The sequence below is a fragment of the Acomys minous genome, assembly GCF_964271855.1.
Source record: "Acomys minous genome assembly, chromosome: 8".
Lineage (NCBI taxonomy): Eukaryota > Metazoa > Chordata > Mammalia > Rodentia > Muridae > Acomys > Acomys minous.
The window spans coordinates 89573571-89599512 of NC_140489.1; the positions used below are offsets into that span (position 1 = coordinate 89573571).

Here is a 25942-nt window from a genome sequence, read left to right on the forward strand (position 1 = left end):
AGTGCCCTGCTGAGCCAGCTGGCCTCACGCCCTTCTTCTTGTTGCCCCACACAAACTAGACAGAAACTGGCATTTTCTGGTATCTTTGCATCCTGGCTGTTGTGTTTGTCAGCCAGTCCCCAGGTGGGAAAGGATTTGCAATTCAACACCCTGCTCTTTGCTGGGGCCTTGTGACTTGGCCCAGGTTTAGAAAAGGGAAGCAGCTTTGCTTACTCTGGTGTCACCAGGCCCAGCCTCCAGCTCCTGAGCTGGTGTCCCCAAGGGTCATTTCTCTCCAGACACTGAATGAGGAGGTGACTAGACCCTGCAGGTCCAGCCATGGCAGAGCAGGATCGTATCTGCAGCTCTAAGTGGGAGGCACCACGGGACAAGAGCTCCTTGGATTCGGCGTGGTCATGGGTAAGCTGCATGTGGCTGCCTGTAGTCCCAGCCACAGCTGTGGGGTCTGGTCCAGAGGGTCATTTCAGGAGGGTCCTGCCTTCACAGAATCCAGCCACATGATGCCCTGCAAGCTCCCACCTCAGGGCTCTCTCATGGAGGTTTGTCTATAGATTGTTGGTGCTTATTCCAGATGTAAAGCCTGGTTTCTTTGCCATGGATAGAAAATGCTTGGTGTCTGCTTTGATTCTGGGTGTTTTCAGGCTTCCATCTCATCAGGGAGGAAGGCATAGGCATGAGAATGACTCGGGTCTGCCGTGGTCATTTATAGCACGGCGTATGATATGGGCATCCTTGGGCTCCGAAGCTCTCAGTTCTTCTGTTCTGCCTGTTTTAGATCTCATTCCAAGTCCAGGAGATGGGGAGGCTGTTTGGACATAGTTATGTTCATGGAAGACCTTAAAGCCCAAAGAGGAGGGGCTGTGATCACCCCAAGTGTCAGTGAGTGTAGGGCATTAGACCTGGCTAAAATTCGGGCCTCACTGTTCCTAGAAAGGCCAGTGGGTTTGGGTACAGTGCAGATGTTATGCCCTTGACTCAGATGGTGCTCCTGGACACCCCCATGATACTATGCTGGGATCTCAGATGCAGAGGCTAGACCAGCAACAGGGAGGGCTTTGAGAACAGAGAGCACCTATTGTCCTGCAGCTGCAGGAAGAAGCCTCCCCTGGCTGCTGGTGTCCCAGAGCATCTGGCACCTGTCAGGGCACCTCAGGACAGGTGATCCACTAGGGGCTGCTATGGAGGGACAGGCTACTAGGTGAGGGTGAGGGTGAGGGTGGGAGCCGAGGAGAGAGGAAGTCTTGGATTCTGCCCTGTTATTCACTTAGCACCGAGGACAGATAATTCATGGAAGGACCCGTGCTTGTGGGGGTGTTTCCACAGACCTGGCCCTGCGGACAGGAGCCGTACCTACCTTTGGGGATGTTGCTCTGATGGATCAATGAGCTGTTTTTGTGGTTAGTCGGGAGTTAAAGTTGTATTTTTCTTTTTCTTTCAGTCCGAGAATGTCACCTAAATGTTGCATGCATCCTCCCCTGTATCCGTTGAGATGTAAACTCGCTCCTCCATTGTGGGCAGGGCTGGATGCTCACCAGACACACTGGTGTCCACCACAGTGGCTGACACTCAGTAGCCCTGAGATACAGGCCTCGTTGTATCTTGTCCAACCCAGATATTAGGCATCTGAGGAAGCTGACTGTGAAACTGGGACTTGCCCATGGCAACTGAGTGTGAGTGTGGATAAAGCTATGGTGGGAAGTCCTGCCCTCTGGTGTATGGTGGAGACTGTAACCCTCTAGTCCATGGCTATTGACTTTGTAACCTGAGGGAGCTCTGGTTGAATATCTGTGGAGAGGGAGAGAGAGAGAGAGAGAGAGAGAGAGAGAGAGAGAGAGAGAGAGAGAGAGAGAGAGAGAGAAGAGTGTGTTAGGTCAGAGGTCAGAGGTCAATCTCAGTGTTATTCCAGGTGCCATCCATGCTGTTTTATGAGGCAGGGTGTCTCCCTGGTCTGGGACTTGCTGTGTAGGCTAGGCTGACTAACCAACAAGCCCCACTGACCTGTGTCTCTGCCTTTCCAATTGTGATTACAAGCATGCGCCACCACATTCAGGATTTTTCACACGGGTTTCACATGGGGGCTCAAACTCGGGTCCTCGTGCCTGCAAGCCAAGCACCTTGCTGACTAGGCTATCTTCCAGCCCCGTGCTTATGTTTGGAGTGTGATCAGTGTAGATTGTGTAGGACAGAAAGACGGGGTGTGAGGGAAAGCCTAGAGCATTGTAAGGAGAGGTCCAGCTTTGTTCTTTGATGGCTTTTTATGATAAAGGGACAAAAGGATTTGAAATCCACCCATTGTCCCCTTTTATTCTGTCCCTCTCCCACTGTCTCATGTACTAGATAAATACTCCTTCACTGAAGAAAGTCAACAGGCAGAGTCTATAAGAGGTCGCTCCCCTGTCCCAGCAAAGTATGACTTCTCTTGTTTGCTCTCAGAGCAAAAGTGGCTATGGGGAACAGTGAGCGGTGATAGAGTCCACCCTGCTGTCGCTGGAGACACGCTGGCTTCCTGCAAGGGGTTAGTTGACAAGGTTGGGCTTTGTAGGGCCTTGAGACCTTGGCTTAGGCCTCAGCCTTCTGGAAGCATCTGATCCGCTGTTATGATAGTATCCTGGAGAGCCTAACCAGCAGGTCAGTGAAACCAATGCCTCCCTTTGTTGTTGTTGTTGGGGGGGGGGGAGGAAGGAATGATCTGGATCTGGACCAGGATCTGGCACTGAACCTTGGGAGACAAGGGAGTGCCGAGGATTGTGGCTTTAGCAAAACAGAGGAACTGGGACAAAGTCCAGAGCCTGGAGCAGAAGCCTGGGGGACGCTTCAGAGGATCTGGTGAACAGGCAAGACAGACGGGAGCTGCAGCTGTCCTGGCTGGGGACCCAGCCTCGGCTGCCTGGCTTCTGGGAAGAGTAAAAGCAGCTCGGCCACTGTGAGGCTGGGAAAGGGAAGCTGGCAGCCACGCAAGCCCTGGAGGCACCTGCTCGGTTGGCACCACCCACCTGCAGCGTTGGCCACAGACACTCACAGAGTCTCTGGGCTCTGTTTCAGGCCCATAGGCATTTCTGGGTCCTGAGTATGTTCCAAGCCCAGTAGGGTCGGGGAGATGCTAAACCTGGTGCCCTAAAGGAGGTCAAGCCAGCTGTGGGTGGGCAGGCAGCAGTCTGCCAACCCCAGAGTTCCTGAAGCCCAATTCAGGAGTGGCTGTGCCAGTCAGGGCCAGGAAGGCGCCTGTGAGAAGCTGGCCCACCAGGCAGAGGAGGAATAGGATTTCAATAAACAGCAAACAGGGATGGAGCCCACTCGGCCGGGAGGTGAGCACAGGCAAAGCTTTAAGTACAAGGTGTTCCCACTCCAAGCTGTCTGTTACCAGGGATACTTTTTTCCCTCTTCCTACTTGGGACGTGAACTATGACATTCGTCTTGGCTGGGCACCCAGCCTCTGAAAAACAACAAGCAGTCATGGGCCGAATATGAGACCCAGGAGGCCAAGGTGCAGGACTGGAAGGGCTGGGTTCATATGCCATCTGTGGCACGCACAGGTTTAGCTTGCGAGAGCCTTAGTTTCCCCATCTGTAAAGCGATGCTTCTAATATCTAATGATATAAGACTCACCAGAGCTCCACAGTCAGCAATCATCCTTAAGACTAGCATTGAACCTGGGAAGGGTAGCCTGTGGCTACGGACTGCAGATGTAATAGTGACAAGTAATCAAATTCTGGGCTGAGGGGACTGGAGGGATGGCTCAGTGGTTAAGAGCATGTATTGTTCTTGCAGAGGACCCAGGTTCAATTCCCACATGGTGATTCACAACCATCCATCTATAATTCCAGTTCCAGGGCATCTGATGTCCTCTTCTGAAGAGCTTGGGCATATATGTGCAAGCCAAATACTCACACATAAAACAAAATGAATAAATCTAAAGTTTAAGAAATTAAAAAAAAATTCAGGGCTGGTCATGTTGCTTTGTTGGTACAGTATTTGCCTAGTATGCACAAAGTCATGGGTTCGATCCCAAGCACTGCATAAAACCAGGCATAGCAGTGCATGTATGTAATCCCAGGACCCAGGGGTAGCAACAGAAGGATCAGGAGTCGAAGGCCATCACTGACTGCACAGCTAGCTGACGGTCAGGCTGTGGTACATGAGCCTATATAGCCATATAAAATTGTATTTATATTTTATTTATGGTTGTGAGCCTAGCCCTTAACGGCTGAGCCATGTCTCCAGCCCGTATTTATATTTTAAATTATATATATTCTATAATTTAGGGCTCTGCATCTAGGGCTCACCTTGGCCAGTATCAGGTGAGCATGAGACTCTGGTGCTCTCTCTGCAGGTGGTAACCCAACATTACAAGCAGAAAACCGGCCAGCCTCTAACACAGTGGTTCTCAACCTTCCTAAAGCTGCAACTCTTTAATACAGTTTCTCACCATTGTGGTGACCCCCAACAATAAAATTATTTTCACTGCCACTTCATAGCTGTAATTTGCTACTTTCATAAATTGTAATGTTTTCTGATGACCTTAGGCGACCCCTGTGAAAAGGTCATTCAACCCACAAAAAAGGTCAGGACCCACAGGCTGAGAACCGCTGCTCCAATAACCCCCTAATGGAGCTTACTAACGAGAAGAAATTAGGATGAACACAGTAACTTGGTACAGGAGTGTTCTGATTAGTTTTCTTTGTTTTGGTTTCTTGCCAAGTTGATACAAACTATAGTCATCCAGAAAGAAGGAATGTCAACTGAATGTCTCCATCAGATTGGCCTGTGGGCAAGTCTGTGGGGGGCATTTCAAAAAGTAATGATTGGTGTGGGAAGGTGGGTGATGTCACCCCTGGGCTGGTGGTCCTGTACTGTATAAGCAAGTAGACTGTGTAAGCCGTGAGGAGCAAGCCAGTAAGCAGCACTCCTCTGTGACCTCTGCTTCACTTCCTGCCTCCAGGTTCCTGCCCTGAGTTCCTGTCCTGACCTCCTTCCATGGTGGAGTACAATTGTGAACTAAAATAAACTCCTTCCTTCTCTCATTGCTTTTGGTAACAGCGTTTATCACAGAGACCTAGGCAGAAATTTCACTAGAGGTAGGAATAAAGTCAGTGCTATGAGTATGAACAGCCAAGGCAGTCTGTTTGGTGGTCTACAGAGCACATTCATCATCTTGTATGGACATGGCACTGGATCCGTTCTTCCCTTCAATCCACCATAGCCCTGCCCACCTCTGTGGGTTTGGTTCAAATGCTGCCACCTTCCTAACCTTACAGCCAATGAGGGAGCCCGGGGCCTCCTGTCTTCTTTAAAGCACGTTCCTAAGTTGTCTTTGCTTCATAGTTGTTGCGTTTCTCATGTAAACAGATTCTGCATTGCTTCATGGGTTGGGTGACCAGAGACAAATTCTTAGACACTGCTTTTAAGTGACTGAGTGGCCCTGTACTTCTCAGCCTGTAGCAGTCCAGTCCTCCAGCCTGCACCCTCCCTGCCCTCCCCCCAATGCAGGTTGCAATGTAACATTTGATGACTAATTGTTTCATCTAGGTCAGTGGTTCTCAACCTTTCTAATGCTGTTGTGCTGACCCACAACTATAAAATTACTGTCATTGCTGCTTCAGAACTGTAATTTTGCTACTGTTATGAATTGTAATATGAATATATGTGTTTTCTAATGGTCTTAGGCAAGCCCTGTGAAAGAGTCATGACCCACAGGTTGAGAACCATTGCTCTGGATACAGAACACAGGGTACCCAGGCTTTGGACCCCATAATCTCTAGACTAAAATTATAGCTCTGCTGCCTCTAAACAAAACTACTGTCCTTGGTACAACTGCTTTTGGGTTTCTGGGGTCTTGGGATTTTTAATCTTCAGGGCACGGTGATGCATACCTATAATCCCAACACTTGGTCGTGAGTTTAAGGCCAGCCTAGTTTACATATGGGGGATCTTGTCTCAAAAATGGGGTTTGGGGATCTGCTTTCCTAGCTTATGACAAGGGTGAATGAGGTGGTGTTGGTGAAGAGACTGATTGTTACTTTTTTTTTTCCTTAGAAAAAAATGTTTTTTTTTAAAGATTGTAGAAAATTTGTTATCATGAAAAATGTATTTGAAGAGTGGGGAGAGTATGAACTAGCGGAAAATTCCACATGATCTGTAAAGCTTGGGAACTCCAGGCAGGCTGGTGCTGACCTGAGTGGTGACCCTGGGTCCCTGCCAGTGCTGGAGCTCCGACCTCTAACACGTCCCAGGGCCAAGAATGATGCTGACGCGGGCAGGTGCAGCCGTGGAGCACGGGCCAGGCATTGACGGCTCTTCCACCTTTTTTCTTTTCTTTTTTTCTTTCTTTCCTTTTCCGTCCCCCCCACCCCCGAAAAGGATCAGAGTGACTCAGAGTTGTATGGTTGTGGGGTATGTGCCAATGCTTTCAGTACTGCATCACAAAAGAAGAAAATAAGAGAAAGTTGTTAGTGTGTGTACTGATGTGACTCTGCCCATCCAGCTTTCTTGGGAAAGGTCAGTATTTATTATGAGAGAATGTGCTTTCCGTTATGGGAGCCTGCTGTGGAGTGAGTGAGAGGCAACCCACACAGGATGATATATTGAATGCTCAGTCTTCAGCTGCTGGTGGTACTTGAGGACTGTGCTGGTTGGTTTTACGTCAGCTTGGCATAAGCTAGAGTCATCAGAGAGGAGAGAGCCTCAACTGAGGAAATGCCTCCATGTGATTGGGCAGTAGGCAAGCCTGTAGGGCATTTCCTTAGCTGATGATTGATGGGGAAGGGCCCAGCCCATTATGGGCGGTGCCGACCCTGGCCTGGTGATTCTGGGTACTATCAGGAAGCAGGCTGAGCAAGCTATGAGGAGCAAGCCAGTAGGCAGCGCCCCTCCATGGCCTCTGCATCAGCTCCTGCCTCCAGGTTCCTGGCCTATTTGGGTTCCTGTCCTGACTTCCTTCAGTGATGGACTACGATATGAAAGTGTAAGCCAAATAAACCCTTTCTTCCCCAACTTGCTTTTGGTCATGGTGTTTCATCACAGCAAAAGAAACCCTAACTAGGACAGGGATCTTCTTGACACCTAAGGAGACGGGGCCTAGCTGGGGGAAGTGGGTCACTGGTATTAATGCAATTGAAGTCTGTACCTGGTCCCTGGTCTCTTCCTTGCTCTCTGCTTCCTGTCAGCCATAAGGAAATAACATCTCCTGCCACTTGTTTCTGCTGCCATGATTCAGTGTTCTGCCCAGGTACAAGAATCTAAGTGACCGTGGGCTGAGCCCTCTGAAAGCATGAGCCAATATAAAGAATTCCTCCTTTTACATTGTTAGGTCTGGTGTTCTGTCTCAGGGATGAGAAAAGTAAACTAATCTAGGAGGGATAAAATCCCTCTCCTTTGTGAGATTATCATGTTGATGGGTCCTTCCTTCTGTCCTTGTTTGTACATTGCCAGGCAAGGCTGCACCGTGAGACCCTATCTCACAAAAACAAAACAAAACAAAAATACCAGCAACACCTCCCCCCAGATCCGCAAGCCCAGCAATCCCAGTGCTGGAGAGGCAGAGACCAGCAGATCCCTGGAGCTTGCTGGACAGCCAGCTCAGCCGAATCACTGAGTTCCAGATTCAATGAGAGAAGCTGTGTGAAAAATATACAGTGGGGAGTGATTGAGAAAGGCCCTCTGGCCTCTACATGCACATGCATACACCTGCTCACAAATATACTCACCTCAAGTAACAACATGTATATGTGCATGCATGCACGCATACACACATGAATACATACATGCATACGTACGTACATACATACATACATACATACATACATACATACACAGACACACACAAAGTCATTAGAAACTGCTATGCCAGACACTTTTCTAGGTGTTGGAGATGGATCCGTGTGTAACACCTCCCTAACCCCCATGCCTCCTGGCCAAGGAGGCAACAGGAGCTGAGAGCCAAACTGTGCTTGTGCCATCAGGCTTCCTGAGCCCTGGGACTGAGGCTGCTGGGACCCACTGGGGAAAGGGAAACTTGAAATCTGTGCATGCAGAGAGGTCCTTTATGTCAGTGTCCTCCAGAGAGGCCCTGTGTGCTGGAGTGACCTAGGAAGTTAGCCTGACTGGATTCTTCACTTTCTCCACCCCCCATCATAGAGCCTTACTATAAATGAACTACAAATGAATAACCAGCAGAACTCTGTGTGTGTGTGTGTGTGTGTGTGTGTGTGTGTGTGTGTGTGTGTGTGTGTGTAAATACACACAAGCATAGAGCCACTGCAGATGCAGGCACGGTGAACGTCATTGACCCTTTCGTCCTCCCCATACAGACCCTGCCACTCGGGTGCAATCTCCCTCCACAGTCACCCAGGAGCCCCACTCAACATCCACTGAATTCATCCTAGAGGCCTATCCCATGTCTTCCACTCGAGAATCACAGCTGCCATTCTTTTCTGACACGGAGTAACAGACTCTAGCCTTCAAGTGAAAGCCCCCTTCATGGCTGTGCTAGAGGCCCCTGCTTTCATATCCTGATAGACTTTTCGGGCCTCACCTGTTCCATATTTATCACTTCCCCTTCCTCTTCTTCAAGGGCAATCCTTCATAGGATGATCTAGGTCAGTGGTTCTCAGCCTTCCAATTGCTGTGACCTTTTAATACAGTTCCTCATGCTGTGGTGACCCCACCCCCACCCATAAAATCAATTCCATTGCTACCTCATAACTGTAATTCTGCTACTGTTATGAGTCATAGTGTAAATAGCTGTGTTTTCCTATGGCCTCGGCAACCTCTGTGAAAGGGTCCATTGACTCCCAGAGGAGTTGTGACCTCACTACAGGTTGAGAACCACTGTCCTGGGAGCTTCTTAATAAGGCTCTGGTGTTCCGGTCCAAAAATAGCCTCTAGAGGGCGATGTCACAAGATTCTCAGGCCAGGTCTTGCCCAGGGAACTCTTCCCTTGTCCAGTGAGGAGTGGCCACCGTTAACACATGGAAAACGAATTGACGCATAAACCATCTTCAGCTAACAATAAGAGAGTTTTATTGAACTTCTTAAATGAATTCCCTTCATCCAAGAATGAGGTGGTTTAAATTTCAAACCAGTTCAAAATGAAAGAGGTGAGGGAGGTAGGGGGGAGGGGAGGGGGGTTTGGCTAGTTGGTGCTTTTACCTGATTTGACCCGAGGAGAAATTGAGTTTATTAATAGCCATTTGATAGACACTTTGCAGCGGATGGTGGAGAGAGATGAGATCGAGTGTCTAGCGTCTATCCAGCTAGAAATGCCCGTGGTGTCAGCACACGGAGAGAAAGAGCATGAGTCAATGTGGATCTAAGCAGTCAATTGGGGCAGCAGTACTTGCAAACATGAGTTATTCTTGGGTTTTTGCTCATCCAAACTGCTTTAAAGTGATGCATCTGGTTTATTGCTGTCTACTGTGTAACCTTTCTCTCCATATACTGTGTCTGCTCTATCCTTGCTTAAGAATCCCACAGTAGGGCCAGGCAAGACGGCTTCATGCATAAAGATGCTTGCTGCCAGATTTGATGATCCGAGTTTATTTCCCTGGCCCTTCTGACTCCTGAAAGTTGTCCTTTGATCCCAGCCTCTAACATACACCATGTAACAGTAAATAAAAATGCAAAACACCACACACACACACACACACACACACACACACACACACACCCTCGTACTACAGTGACAATTACCTTCAGATCAGACAGATCATATACAGAGGACCTGAGAGAGGTTTATTAGCAGGACTGAGGTCTCATCTCAGCGGCAATGCTGTGTTTCCAGGGAAGACCATCTCTTTCCAAAGATCCTGCTCTCTCCACCAGAGATGCTGCTTCCTATGTCTCTCTGTCCATGTAGGATGAGACCTGACTTTCGTGGATGCTAGTTCCGCAGCCCAAATTAGAGAGCTGATTCAGTGATGATCATTTCCCAGCTGATCCTAGCATGGGTCTTCTTTGGGGTGGTGGCTAGCAGGGGTGTGAGTGTGAGGAGCAAGAGAAGAATGACTTTTCAAGGATCCCATCTCTGGAAACTTCCATGTGGAAGAAGACTTGATGGGACATTAGAATCTCCAGTATTGACTACGGGTGAGGCCTGTTTGGTCATCTCGCTTTACACACAGAGCTGGACACTGTTGTCCAGCCCATGGGCATCTTCTGCTTATGCCAGCCCTGGACAGTCAGGATTGCTCACAGAACTGCCAGCTGGTGTAGAAGCTGAATGTATGGGGCTGGGCCCCAGGCATCCCTGTTTTCTTACAGCTCTGGTGGTGACCTCTGGCCAGGGTTGAAAAGGTTCATTCTAACAACACCAGCAGTCCTGAGAGAAATGAAGTTTGATTTTCTATAATGTCAGAGTTACATTTTGTGTTTTGGCTTGCTGGTGCTTCCCAGAATCACTGCAGAGAGAGAGAGAGAGAGAGAGAGAGAGAGAGAGAGAGAGAGAGAGAGAGAGACAGGCAGACAGACAGACAGACAGACAGACAGAGACAGAGAGTCAGAGAGAAACAGACAGAAATTGACTACGGTGGGGGTGAGATGGCTCAGCAGATACAGACCCTTGCCACCAGCCTGAAGATCTCAGTTCAGTCTCTGAACAGGCTCCTGCAAGTTCAACTCTGCCCTCTGCACGTGTGCTGTGGCACATGCAATACATAACAAATAAATGAAAAACTGTCATAAAATATTTTAAATTTTATTTTGTATTTATTTCATATGTATGGGTGTTTTGCCTGCATGTTTGTGTATGCACCATGTGAATTCCTGATGCCTGTGGAAGCCTAAGGATGGCATTGGATTTTTTGGAACTGGACCAGCGTGGTGTCGCATGCCTTTAACTTTAATCCCAGCACTAGGGAGACAGAGGCTGGCAAAGGATTATTGTGAGTTCGATACCAGCTCAGTCTACAGAGCGAGTCCAGGACAGCTAAGGTTACCCAGAGAAATCCTGTCTCAGAAAACAAACAAACAAACAAACAAACAACAAACAAAATCTGAACTGGAGTCACAGAAAGTTATGAGCCATTGTCTGCAGGCCTATGAATTAACCACATTCAACTCTTTGTTGTTTGTTTTCTCTGTGTAGCCTTAGCTATCCCCGACTCAATTTGTAGAACAAGCTGTCAAACTCACAGAGACCCTCCTGCCTCTGCCTCCCCCAGTGCTGGGATTACAGGCCCACAGCTAACTCTTCATGCTTCACTATTTAAAGTATAATGTTCATTTATCTGTGTGTGTGGGGGGGGGGGAGCATCATGTGCCATGGCACACACGGAAGTCAGGAATTGAACTTAGGTCATCAGAATTGGCAGCAAGTGTCTTTCCCTACTAAGCCATCTTGCTGGCCCTCTTTTTGACATTTCTGATCTGTTTAAGTGTATGCCTTCCCCCACCCACTGTGGTGTCACTTTTGTCCCATCTATTTACATACCAGGCGCTTGGCATGATTTAACAACTAACTCATGATGTCATCTTGGCCATAAGCTACAAACATGCTTTCTATCCTAACCAACACTACTAAATGTTTAAGAGTGGGTGACACCAGAGCCACTGCTGTGCCATTTGAACCCTCCATCTGAGCCAGTCTCCCTTTCCTGGATATGGTGGCTCATCTAGCTGCACTCTGTATATGAACCTCTACCACCCACAAGCCCTCTCACTTACCCACTCAGCTCCTTGGTCTTTGGCTTTTGGCGCTAGCAAGCCTTTAGCCTTGGGCTTTTTGGCCTTTTCCTCCTGGGCTGTCAGCTGAGCTAGTGAGCCTTTGGGCCTTTTCCATCAGGACATGAGCTGAATAGGAAGGTCAGCTGGGTGCTTTCTCCACCTCTCTGAGCTAGCAGGTTTTCACCCCAGCATCTGGCTCCTGAGTCTTTATTGGTAAAATAGAAGGATTGGGATTTTCATTTAAAACAACATTTTGGCACGCAGTGTGTGTGTGTGTATGTGTGTGTGTGTGTGTGTGTGTGCGCGCGCGCGCGCTTATGTGTCCCAAACCAGTTACGGTTCTAGGCTGAATTACCTCCTGGGTTTTGGCTCCCTCACTTGGGCTCATCTGCTGGCTATCTGTAGTTGATAAACAAGGCTTGGGAACGTATAATGCTAGCAAGCCCTTTAGCTGATTCTGGTGAAAAACCAGTGTTAGACTTTGCACCATAAACTTCATGAAGCACCCAGCAAACAGTGGGTGGAGCCTAAGTGTTTTACAGATGCTTCCTCCTAGATTCCCTACTCTCACGCCTCCTCTCCTACTTCCCTCCAAGGGACAAGAGGCTCTAGGGTTGCCCAGAATGGATCACAGAGGGCTACTGTAAGACAAGACTTGTTCACACTACTTTTCTACAGATACCTTCCTTTGATAATAGTCATCAGAAAATGAGGCACTGTTGGCTCAAATCCCTTTTGTTAAATTCCAAGCTCCAGAGAAGAACAAGATTCTGACCTCCCCCTGAGATCTTGAGAATTTACTATAGTCTGAGAGTAGCTGAGGCTGGGAATGTATGTTATTTGGGGGTCATGGATCAGCCTTTCCCATATACATCAATCATAGAGACTTTGCACTGGACCAGTGTGGTGAGGACTGATAATTTGTGCACAGTAGGTGGCGCTGGAGAGTTGGAGAACTAGCTAAAAGCCTCCTGACATCTGGGTCCCAAAGGTATCAGAAGTCATGTGAGTAATCCCAGCAGCACTTGGTAGGTGAAAGCTGCAGGAGCAGGAGGTCACAGTTACCCTTGGCTACATGGGGCGACTGTGTCTAAGGGAGAAAAGTCAGATAAGAGTGTCGCTGTCCCAGAAGGCTCAGCGTTAGGACCAGCACAGCAAAATGTCATTTTGTTCTTTCCCCATTGAGCCAATTAGTCCTTTTGGCACAGAATTTTAGGGCTCTTGAAACACAGTAGGTTTCTGTAGGTTGTGGATTAAGAATGGATTAAGAAATCCAGGTGAGGTTAAGTAATGTGCTCAGACGCTCTGCAACTACCGTGTGATCTACCCAGGTGGTTGGTACAGGGTTTGGAAAGCCCTCCAACACTGCATTGATGCCGTCTCCAGGAAGCCCCCTTCTCTAGGCTCTTGAGAGCTGAGCTCAGCCCCTGCAACCCCTCTGCCCACAGCCATCTCTGTGTCCTCTGATCTCCTGCAGTGTTGTATGTGGGACTCTGGTCTGGCTTCTTTCTTTCTCCAGCCTCAGTGTTCTAGGGGCATAGTGTGCGCCTAATTCTGAGGAGCGGAGGCCAGGTTCTTTAAGCGCCTCATCAGCTTCCAAGCTCAAACAATGGAGCTACAACTGGGCATATAATAGGCATGCATAGCTTTTGAAATTCTTTTACTTAAAATACGTATACACTCTTTCATATACAAACAAACACAGTATGGAGAAAACAGTCAATTACTTTCTCAGTGCCTGTGGACTTATTTCAACAATAGTCTAATGAAGCATTATGGGACTTATTATTATTATTATTACTTATAGTTATTGTCATTATTATGATACAGTGGTTTGAACCTAGGGCTTTTCACATGCTTGGCAAGAACTCTACCATTAAGCTACATCCCAAGCTCCAGATTTTGAATTGTGTATTGCGAAAAGGAATCTGCACACATGGCCCACTAATAGCTTAGCACGTACATACGGCTAATGGCTTGTTCTGAGTTAACTGATCATCCCAGGTGGCTGTGAAAGAGTACGAGGTTGACACCAAGGAACACTAATTGCATTGAAATTTTAATTTTTTCTTATGTTTATTTTGGGTGTGGGTGGTATATACATTGCATGTATGTGGCTTGGCATGTGTGTGTGGCAGTCAGAAGACAACTTGAGCGAGTTGGTTGTCTTCTTCCACCACACGGGTTGTAGGGACTGACCGTAGACCATCAGAAGTCTATACCTGATGAACCACCTTACTTGTCCTAGAGTCAACATTTTAAAAAGTACCTGAGTCCAGATCTCCAGATCGTGAGGCAGACACAGCTATCATGAACTTCAGGGACAAGACTGACCACCTGACTGGAGAGGGCAAGGCTCAATTCTGGAAGGACTGGCTACCTTTGTTCCCACCCCTCCCTCCAAAGCCTGTAGGCTGGAGTTGAGATGGAAGGCAGACTTGGGGTATTAACCTTCCACCTTCTTGGCTAGCCAGCTCTCTTGAGAAAGTGCAGCACAATGATTCAGTTACTTTTCTCTCATTGTTCCTGCCACATAATCACCAGCTTAAAGTCCTTGACGGAGAGCATCCCGGAGGGACACAGGACCAGTTTGGCAGAGTGGCACTGGTGTGGCTCTGATCCACTCTTTGCCCCCAACGCAACACACACACACACACATACACACACCTATTCATGGGAGTAATTGTTATCTGTACCTTATTGCTGAGGAGGTGGAGGCACACATCCTGTGGCTTGCCTTTGGGCACCCAGATAATGACACCATTTTTTTTTATAAGTAGGGCACATTTGAATTATGACTCAGATTCAAGGTGTATAGTATCTCTTTGTTGGTTGTGAAGAGCATGGTAGCTGAAGGTACTTACAAAGAACTGGCTTCGAGCTCAGAATAACCTTGCACAGAGACGGATGCTTTTTTTAGGACAACTCCTGGGCCTATGGAGGATGAGAGCCAGGATAGGGACAGAGCTGAAAGGTCACTTTGATCTTGCAGATTGTGAGATGTTAGAGGAAACAAACAACAGCAGCAACAGCAACAACCACCCCCACCCCCCCAAGCCCCCACAAACCAGAGTGATGTCCTTAGGTAGCTCTGCAAGTCCCAAGACCCCAAACCCTCACTGTTGTATGAGCACCTAGAGGTCTTCCCCCACCCTCATATCAGCCCTTTTCTCCCCTCTAACTGGGCTGGAGGCCAAGCCCTACCTCATCCTACCCAAAGGGGAAGAAGTTCAAGAAGAGTTCTCCTGAGGACAACTCTTGAAGGAAGGCAGACAGGTATGACTTGTCATGTACCTGGGTGGCTTCCCAGCATGCCCCTGGGCTTTGGGTGGCTTCCCAGCCCAGACAGGCCAGTGGTGGCCTTGGAGTGTTGCTCTGTGCAGAAATGACTGTGTGCCATTATTTTCTTCCAAGCTTTGGAACCCCCTTTCAAGCTAGAATACTGCCCAGATGCTAGCTTTTCTGGTATGTGGGAGTCTGTGTTTTCAGGTAGTTCACCCTTATAGGAAGCAAGGCGGTGGGGGCCTCTTGACTGGCTGCTCCCTTGAGAGGGACCCGAGTGACTGTGGATAGCCTCATTTATGCTTGGTAAATGTCACCATGGCAGTGTCAGGAGGCCAGAGTCTTTCAGGGGAGGAACTAGATGTTCTCAAAGCCAAAGGGCTTTCTCTGAGATATTTATTTATAACATCCCTCCTGACCATAGCTGCTAGAACTGGTTGCCATGTACCTACCTCTTCTAAGAAATACAAGAACAGGCCAGGCACCTCTGGGCCAGCATCTAAGCTCTGATGTTGTCAGAAACGGTGATTTCTCCACACTTGGGGCTACTGTTTCTACAGGTCAGCTTTTGCTTTTGAGTTGATGACTTAGAGTCAGAAGTCACAGTTGCCAGTGGCATGACGCCGTGCAGTCGCGCTGTGACCGTTGACTGCATTCTTTCCTCCTACTCCACAAAGTGTGCTGTGTCCTTTAGCAGCTGGCAGCTCTGGGCCAGCTTCCAAAAGAGGAGCTCGGGCACGTGTGCGCAGACCTGCTCAGCTGGAATCTGTTGCGCTATGAACAAGGTGAAGGCTTTGGGTCTTGTAAGCAGAAGGCTTGCGATAACAGCTAAGGTCCCTAAGGTAGATGTCAGGTGAGATGTACCAGCCTCTCTCCCACGCTCCTACTCTTATTGAGCCCTCCTGCTGTGAAGCCAATTCCACAGGTGCTTCTTTTGCATGCAAAATGATGGTCAATTCAAAACAGGGAAACTGAATCAACCCAGATGTCCATCAATGAGGAATTGGTAATGAAATCTGGTACATATACACAATGTTTTGTTTGCTTTTTTGTTTGGTTGGTTTTTTTTACTCTTTTTAAAAAATATATATATTTTATTAATTTATTCATATTACATCTCAATTGTTATCCCATCCCTTGTATCCTCCCATTCCTCCCTCCCTCACATTTCCCCCTTACTTCCCTCCCCTATGACTGTGACTGAGGGGGACCTCCTCCCCCTGTATATGCTCATATGGTATCAAGTCTCTTCTTGGTAGCCTGCTGTCCTTCCTCTGAGTGCCACCAGGCCTCCCCTTCTAGGGCAGGTGGTCAAATACGGGGCACCAGAGTTTGTGTGAAAGTCAGACCCCACTCTCCACTCAACTGTGGAGAATGTCCTGACCGTTAGCTTGATCTGTGTAGGGGTTCGAAGTTTACTGCATGTATTGTCCTTGACTGGTGCCATAGTTTGAGCAGGACCCTTTTTTGGGGAGGGGACAGAGTATCAATGGGAGACTATGTAGCCCTGGCTGTCATGGAACTCACTTTGTAGACCAGGCTGGCCTCAAACTCTGCCTGCCTCTGCCTCCCAAATGCTGGCATTAAATTAAAAGAGTACACCACTATGTCTGATTCACAATAGAATTTTAATCACTTATAAAGAAAAAACCAGAAATTAACAGGAAAAAATGGATAGAGCTGTGAAAATGTATGAAGTGAGGTCAGTCAGGTTCAGAAAACACAACCTGCTCCCTGTCACACATGTATCCTGCTAAGTTTCTCGACCTTGCTCCTCCTCCTCCTGAGTCTCCCTGGGCTGTCTGGCCCTCCTGGGTTGTATTCCCTCCCCTTCCCTGCATTTCTCAAATGAAATTTTCCTTCTTTCTCTGGCACGCATCATGCTGAATCACAGATACCAGGTTCTACACTTTTTCCCTTCCTCCCATGAGTGATCCAAGCACCCTGTCTCCATTGTCATAGAAACCACCCCATTAGCTCAGCGCTTAGCACAGGCATGGCTCACAGGGGGTGCCCAGCGCATGTGTAACTGGGCTCGACCAGCCCAGTCTCTAGTTCCCGTTCCTCTGACTGCCACAAGCTCTCAGGTTTGTCCTCAGCACATGGCCCAGGTGGCCCATATGGGGGGGGAGGGAGATATGTCATACCAAAGTGTCACTGTCCTGCCCTGTTGCTATTTAGTGATATACAGTAATAATGACAGACGAATAATAAAAGTCTGATAGTCATCAAATCCAAATAGCCTTCTAGTTTCTGGACTAATTTCCCAAATGCTGTTGTCATTCAACTCTTGCGTTAACTGTGTGTCAACATCTCTCTTACAGCAGAGAAAAAAAATGTATGTGATAGGTTAGGGTTGAGCTCTGCTGGTCAAACTGTAGTCTTCTAGGGGACAGCAAATGCCTGCATCACTTCTGGGGTGGAGGTGTGGAATCTAGGGCTGGTGTGACTGTGCTGGCTGGCAGAAGCTTATTTGGCGAGGCCATCGCCCATGCTGTCTTGCTGAACTAGCCTGTGCAGTGTCTGGTTATCGGTCCACCGCTGTCGCCTCGCTTGTCTTTCCTGAGCTTCACCTTCTAGTCACGGGCCCCAGGACACCAGGGGTTTTAAAGGGATCCGGCATTTGCCTTAATAAGGTGTTTTTGATATGCAGGCATGAAAAGGAGTGTCATGAAGCAGAAAGTGTGATGACACCCTAGCGAGCGGGAGGCCTGGAGCATCACATAGGGCAGCCAGGGAAGCAGGGGCCGTTTGGGAGACATTGCTAGCCAGGTAACGCAGGCCAGATGGTGCTTCTATGGGAGAGAAGGTATAAGGCAAGAGACTCCTCCAGCCAGGAGCATCATCTGGGACAGAAAAGCTGACCTTGTTATGTGATGACAGTCCTGAGGTGAAAAGGACAGACAGGTGGTTGGTTGGAGGCTCCAGGTCACGAGAGCCCAGAGAGGTGGTGGTTGGAACCTAGGTTCTGACTCAGTTGGTGAGCTTGTGAATGACTGTCTCGCAGTCAAGGCCAACCGTGGGAGGACATCGGTGCAGCAAACTGCAAGAAGACAGGAGAGCCGAGGGTGCAGCTCAGTGGTGTCGTGTGTGTCTAGCATATGGGAGACTCTGTCTTCTGTCCCCAGTGTCTGAAACCCCAATAGACCTCCAAATAGGTTGAAACACGTGGCATGTAAGATTTTGCAGAGCATGGTGGCACATGCCTGTAATCCTAGCACTTTGGAGGCCGAGGCAGGAAAATTGCTTCAAGTTTCAGGACAGCTGGGTTGCAGAACGGAACCATCTTAAAGAACTCCAAAATAAATAAATTTAAAGAAGATATGGTTAAAGCTGCCGCCTGGAGTCTAGACAGAGACAAGCCTTGCCCTCTTTGGCACGGCCTGAGTACAATAGAAACCACACAGTGTGTGTGTGTGTGTGTGTGTGTGTGTGTGTGTGTGTGTGTGTGTATGTGTGTGTATGGCTGGGAGGAAAGTGGCTGAGAGAGTCTCCCCTTCCCTCAGTTCCCCTCTGTCCCTCTGCCCCACCGCCAGCATCTCTGCCTCTAGCATCTGTCTTTGTCTGTCCCTGTTGGCCTCATATTTTCACTTGGCTTTGCAACTGTCCCTGTTTCTGTCTCTGTCCCTGTCTCTGCCTCTGTCCCTGTCTCTGTCCCTGTTCCTGTCTCTGTCCCTGTCTCTGTCTCTGTCTCTGTCCCTGTCTCTGTCTCTGTCCCTGTCTTTGTCCCTGTCTCTGTCTCTGTCCCTGTCCCTGTCTCTGTCTCTGTCCCTGTCTCTGTCCCTGTCCCTGTCTCTGTCCCTGTCCCTGTCTCTGTCTCTGTCTCTGTCCCTGTCCCTGTCCCTGTATTTGTCCCTGTCTCTGTCTCTGCCTCTGTCCCTGTCTCTGTCCCTGTCTCTGTCTCTGTCCCTGTCCCTGTCTCTGTCCCTGTCCCTGTCTCTGTCTCTGTCCCTGTCCCTGTTCCTGTCTCTGTCTCTGTCCCTGTCCCTGTCTCTGTCCCTGTGTTCCTATTTCCTCCATCTTTACCCAAGTCTGTCATGACTGTTTTTCTGCCCATGTCTCTGTCTCTCAGATTCTCTAACTCTATTTGTCATTTTTTTTATCAGTGTCTCTGTCTATCCAACTGTCCATCTGTCTGTCTGTCCATCCATCTGTCTCCCCAGCCTCACCTCAAGTCATGATGGCACAGACATCTCTTCCTGTTAGCTGTTCATCCTGACTACATTTCTCCTTTGACCCACCACGGAGTTGATGTTTCCTCACACTGACTCCAATACTGTGAACAACCCTCTGGGAGTATTTCCCTGCTTGGGGGGGGGGGGGAGGGTTGGGGGAGGGGACTGGAGTAGGGGGTAGCTCTGAGCCAACACTCTTGGGCTTGTCTCCAGGCTTAGAGGCCAGGGCTTCAGGGAGGCCAGTGAGGTTAGGAGAGGTGCCTGCCAGCTCTGACTCTGAGGCTTGGCCACTTTCCCAGTCAACCTGACCCTACACAGAAGCATCTGCGTGTGTGAACACGTGGAATCTGCATGGTGCCTTTTGTAAGGGAGGGGTGAGTGAACCATGGGTGATTTCACTCAGGGGACAGTGTCATTTTGCCATAAACACATACACACACACACACACACACACACACACACACACACACACATGCGCGCGCGCACATGGGTTGAGGGTGGTGAAGGCCAAAACTGTCTGAACAGACAAGACAAACATTCTTGCCCAGACAGGCGCAGTCACTGTCCCCATCATCTTCCAGGTCCATCCTGCCACAGTACAGAAGCAACCCTGTCCAGACTGCCTTCCTGCTCCTGCGTACATACTCTTTTCTGGCTGTTTACTCTTCTGGAACATGCTGTTCCCACACTTACTGGCTTGCATATGGGGAAACCACTGATGTTTTGCTAAATGGACATGATGTGCCTGGCAAACTTGCCTTCTAAACAACTATGTTTATGCCCATAGTTAGTGTTGTTCTCAGATTTGATCACAAACGTGTGTGTGTGTGTGTGTGTGTGTGTGTGTGTGTGTGTGTGTGGTGAGCAGTGGCTATTGCAGAGACTCAGAACTGGTCACAGTATGGAGAATAAGTGACTGCTGAATGCCATCCTTATTGGGACAACTGTTCTACCTCCTCCAGGGCTTGGGGGACATCGTCAGAAGAAGAGGCAGAAGACAAGAAGTGACATGGCTAGGTGCCATCAAGCCCAGTCACCTGACTTTAATTTCTGGTGCTCATCTAGTGAAAAGAGAGAGCTGAGTCCTGCAGGGTGTCCGCTGACCTCCACACGCTGTTGTAGAGGAGCACCCAGACCCAGACGCAAAGGATGAAATGTTTTACAAAGTAAGAAGTGAGTGGGGCATAGTGGTGCACACTCTTAATCCCATCTTTCAGGAGACAGGCAGATCTCTGTGAATTCAAGGTCAGCCTGTGCGACATACTGAGACTGTCTAAAACACTGTACAGACTGGAGCACGTAGAGGGGAGTAGTGTGGAATGCTGCTTCAGGGCGCGACATGGCTTCTACACTGTTGAATTTGTAGCAGCTGTGGTCACCTGCACAAGCTTAGGCTTGTGGACATCTTGTCATGAGGGAGCGTGAGGGGCTTTGCAACCCTGCCTCTCTCTGAGGATTTATAGGCACGAAATTGTTGCTGACAAAGGAGATCTGTTTTTCTTCAATAGTGTAGTCCTAGTAAGGTGTCCACATTCCTGTAATCAACCCCCACCCATGCTCCTGCAAACAGCCCCCACCAAGTCCTTGTAAATAAGCCTAATGAAACCCATTGGGTCATTTAAAAAAGCCATGAAGGTGGAAGGAAGACTAGGTAGGAAGGGAAAGGGGATCGGTGGGGAGTAGGAGGAGAATAAGAGAAAATAATGAGCTGGTGGGGAATAGGGTAAAAATATGACCTACATGTATGCAAATGTCACAATAAAACCCACTATGTATAATCAACATATGCTAATGAAAACATTACATATTTTTAATGTTAATTAAATAAAGACACAACATTTTTTTTTAAAGGGAAAAGACTTACTAGCTTGAGTCAGCACCCTCATGATAGGAGACATTTCAGGTCTAGAATGTGTGTAGGATTCAGCCCTATGAGTTGGCTGACTTAGTGGTACCTGTCCCCAGAAGAGCTGCTTTGGAGAAACCCATCCATCCCTGTGGCAGGAGGGAGCTGGAGGACGCAGCACAGTGGGGACTGTAGACAAGAGTCATGCACAAGGCTCTGAAGGGTGACACCTCAGAGCCAGAGCCTATACCTGGTATCCAAGACGTCAAGAAAGAGCATGGCTGGGCAGAGGAGGATGCTGGGAGGGCTTTCACAACCTGGCCTGTGAGGAGGTTGTCATGGGTCCTTCATGTTTTTGATCAAGTCACTCAGGGTGGCTCAGATTTAAGGGGAGAGTGGTCAAATTTCTTGCCTCAGTACCAAGAGTCACAAAGAATCTGAGGGAATTTTTAATCTAGAGTAGATACACACCCATATGCATGCATGTGCACACAGGCACACACACATCCGTATACATGCATGCGCACACAGGCACACACCCTCATATGCATGCATGTGCACACAGGCACACACACTTTGTTGCGTACCCTCAAAAACACACACACTTACACTTATACAGACATCTCCACCCATAATCCTTCACACACACACACACACACACACACACACACACACACACAGAGAGAGAGAGAGAGAGAGAGAGAGAGAGAGAGAGAAGAATTTGCACGGCCCATGGAAATTCAAGCCTGCCTTCCACACCAGCACACTTTGGGGATATAGGTAGGCTAGAAGTAGCAGGCCCTGTGATTATCCTGTTGGGACAGAGCTAGGAGCTCACAGGCTCCCTGCAAGTGCCTGCCTCAGGTCTACAGTGTTTTCTGCCCCTTAGGTCCAATCTTCTGGACCTCTCACTACATCTACTGGCATCTGGTGTCCCAGGTACAGAGCATCCAGGACCCACAAGTGAAGTTGTCCATATCCCCTGGAGTCAGCAAATGTTGGGGTTGGAGCAGGCAGCACCACGCCCCTCACTACACTCCAGGCCATGGGGCCAAGTCCTTGGTGGATCTTCTCTGGATGGCAGCACTGGGTGCCTCAGTCTTAGGCCCTCCTCTCCAGTGTCCTCTTTTGGATCTGTTCTGTGGAATGTGTTCAGCCTGGCCTCCCACCTGCTGAGGGTCCTGCAGAAGCCACTCACTTGTGTGACCTGGGGACTTCAGCTCTTTTTACATGCAGCCGAGAGGATGTGACTAGGAATAGGGAATAGAGGAAAACTCCTGGACCCAAGGCAGAGGCCCTGGAGAGCTGCAGGTGAAATCGCAGAGGGAACTGAAGGACCTTGCCCCCACCTTTTTAAGAAAGGTGTAAGAGTGAGACTGTGCTAGCCCCTCCCACAGCCATCAGCCTGGAATACAGAGGGCATCCTGGCTTTGAAATGACTGGAACCAGGGACAAACTTCAGCTCACCTACTCCCAGTCTGCTTGGTTATGTAACTTGGACTAATTCATTTGACCCTCTGAGCTCCAGTGTCTTCCCCTGAACGTAGAGAAAATTCTACCTCTGTTCTTCCATTCAGGAATATTTAATGACTACCTTCCATGGCCAGAGGCTTCAGGGACTTAGATGACAAGAGTAGGTCATGTTCCTTATGGAGGAGGCTGTCATTAGGTGGACACTCATGCGAATAGATGCACATTGGCAAGCTGTGCTGAGTGCTATGAGGGAACCATGCAGGTGCTCCAAGAAGGTACAGCTCTCTGTGATCATGCCAAGGAGGCCAAGGGCAGCTTTGCTGAGGAGCTGACACACTTGGCTGTGTCTATCCAGCTGAAATGTATCCCAGGCAGGAGGAATGGTCTGTGTGAAGCCTGGGAAGGCCGTTCTCTGACGCTGAATGAGTCAAAAGAACGAGGTATAAAGAGGAATGTAGCTGGAAGAAAGGTTGCTTTCCTGACCTGTGATAGCTTGTTCTTGCTAACCTGGAACCTCAGTTTGTAACTGGAGACAAAGACCTCCTGAGACATAATTGGACTCACGCAAGACTACACATTATGGAGGTTTGTTTTTGTCTTTGTTTTTAAAGAAAGCAAGGGGCTGGAGAGATGACTTAAGGGCTAAGGGAGCTTGCTGCTCTTCCAGAGAGGACTCTGGTTTGGTTCCCGGCAACCACTTGGTGCCCACAACCATCCATAACTCCAGTTCCAGGGAATCTGATAACCTCTTCTGACCTCTGTGGGCACCAGGCATGCATGTGCTGCTGTGGGGATCAGGAACCAGAGGAAGGGGGTCGAGTGGTGATGGAGCCCACACAGAATCCCAGGAATCAGAATCTAGAGACCAGACTCAAGGTGCAGATCTAGTTTTATTGTGCAGTGTACAACCCTTTATATGGTTGAAGGGGCAATGAGACTACCCCATGCTAGCCTCAAGCACCAATAGCAATCAGTCAGGTTGGTATAGCTATAAGGAAATGGGAGGTGACAGGGTCACCTCAGGAGACTTTCATAAAGAAGGGGGAAGCAGTCACCACCCACCCTAGCCTTGGGTCCATTTTGAGACTTCACCAGTGTGCTAGGAATCCCTAGTAGATCGACACTGTGTGCGGTGGACCAAGACCATTCGAGGAGTCTTAAGAGCCACATTCGAAGAGTTTCACTGGCCATTCTCTGTGGGCCTCCAAAAGGCTGAGACACTCCTCACATGGTACAGATACATACAAGCAGGCAAGACACTCATAATACAATGATACACACACACACAAGCAGGCAAGACACTCATAATACAGAAGATAAATCCTTTAAAAATTCAAAAAGGCTCAGAACCAACTGTCTTTTTTCCCTCCCTCCTTCCTTTTGACATGTAGCCTCAGGTAACCCTGGATAGCTTCACACTCTGTAGTTGACAATGACCTTGAACTTCAGATCCTCCTGGCTCTACCTCCCAGGCTCAATTGTAATTCTTTTCTGAAGAATCCCTGGAAGGCCACAGGCTTGCCAGTCTGATCCCCACTCCACCATCTCATCAAGCGACCCATGGAGCATGTGGAGTGACATACGTACGATTCTGCCAGGTGTTCCTGTGTTTTAACCTCTAAAATAACACTCTCAGTGGGAGGTGGTGTGAGAGACACTATGCACCTGTGGGTAGAAGAACAGCTTTGGGATTTGATTTGAAATTTCATTTTCAATCAGGGAGCAAATGCATCCACTGTGAGTTTAGATTGCCATTAGCCTTCCTAGTCAACCCTGTGGGTGACAAAGCACTACCGCACACACAGCACACAGAAAGACTGGCGCACACATGACCTTGGTTGTGGCCCCTGAAGAATTTGAGTGAGCTGTTCTTAAACATTAGAGCTCAAGTTGAAGTTCTCCTTGCAGCATCTGGTGGAGATGGAGGTTCACCATCAGTCGGTCAACAAACACGGGTTGGAGAAGCTAGCCCAGTCAAAGAGGTAGCAAGACGGGAGGGAGAGAGGCTACAGGGCTTAGTTATTAGAGTTGAGCTCAAATCATGCACTGTGATGGTTAGTGTTAGTTCTCAGCCTGACGTAATCCCCTGGGATAGAATCCCCTGAGAGATGAACGGGCATCTGTGCATGTCTGTGAGGGACTATCTCAACCATATGAAATGTTACAGGAAGACCCATTTTAACTGCAGGTGGAACTGTTTCCTAGGCAGGGGATCCTGCACTGAATAAAGAGGAGAATGGAACTGAGCACCAGCAGGCGTGCATGCATTTATTACTCTCTGATTTTTGACCATGGATATAATGTGACCTGCTTCAAGCTCCCGCCGCTTGATTTGCCCATCATGATGGACTTGAACTGTGAGCTGAAATAAGACCCCTTTCTCTTAATTTGCTTTATTAGGGTATCTTATCACCACAATGGGGAAATAAAACAAGAAAGATATGTTCTGAGCAAAACTGGGATGCAATTAATTAAAGGCTCTGGATAGCTAACATGTCTGCTGGAAAGCTAGGCTAAGAACCCTGCCTCGTGATTCGTTCTGGGCTGTGCTAACTGGGTCCTTTGTAGATGGTTGTGGGTCTCCTTTAACATAGGCACACTGTACCAGGAGTGCTGAGAGCTGTACCAGGGAGTTAGGCTTTGTACGCCCTTTAGTTTCTGTGGACTCAGTTCATACAACGCCTATAGGATCCCCTTTTAGAGGTAAATAAGCAGTCTGGGCGCAGTGACACACTTAAGAAACAGGTGTGGCTGCATTTAGGCGCTCTCTCCTGAGTTCTGATCCCATCACTGTCTCTGCCTGATCTGTGGCTTCACCCATATGTTGTACATGCTTTGGGTATGATGATGGGCTAGGGAAAGAAGGAAGGAGTGGAGTTTGTGACCATATCACATCCTGAATGCCAAGGGGAGTCACTGCATGCTGCTTCATCCTGAATTCTTCTTTTAAAGCTGAGCTGCTGTTCTCTGTGCTAGATTGCAGAGCTCCGTGGTTTTTAGAAGTCACTGGTTGTCTGACTCTCACTACTGGCCAGTTCTAGAACGTTCCCATTGACTCTTTTAAAAGCTGTTTTGTTTTGTTGTTAATTGTTTTGGGGTGTGTGTGTGTGTGTGTGTGTGTGTGTGTGTGTGTGTGTGTGTGATCAATGCACTTGCAGAATCCAAATCCAGAGGAGGCATCTTCTTCCATCACTCTCCCTTTGTAGCCTTGAGATACGTTTACTGTTTCAGCTGGCCAGTGAGCTCCTGAGATCTGCCTTTTTCTATGCCCCTAATGCCTAATGTTGGGAACACACACACACACACACACACACACACACACACACACACAGCCATGTCCACCTTATTTTCTAAATGAGTGCTAGGGATTAGAACTCAGGTCCTCAGCTTGCACAGCAAGTGATCTTACCCACTGAACCAAGCTACACTCTACCTTGGGTCTCTCACTGGCCTGGATTGCAGATGATTTGGCTAGATCAGCTGGCTAGCAAGTTTCTGCTTCCTAGGA

General features: G+C 48.5%; 1 protein-coding gene across 2 annotated transcripts in view; it reads left to right on the forward strand.

Annotated features, from left to right (window-relative positions):
* The first annotated feature begins 303 nt into the window (after positions 1–303).
* The window catches only part of LPIN1 (lipin 1), a 108858-nt gene continuing 83219 nt past the window's right edge, over positions 304–25942 (forward strand). For both annotated transcript variants that reach the window (XM_084791864.1, XM_084791866.1), the window contains exon 1: positions 304–399. In XM_084791864.1, coding sequence (XP_084647990.1) covers positions 319–399 — 81 coding nt within the window. In that variant the 5' untranslated portion in view covers positions 304–318. The remainder of the gene's footprint in view (positions 400–25942) is intronic.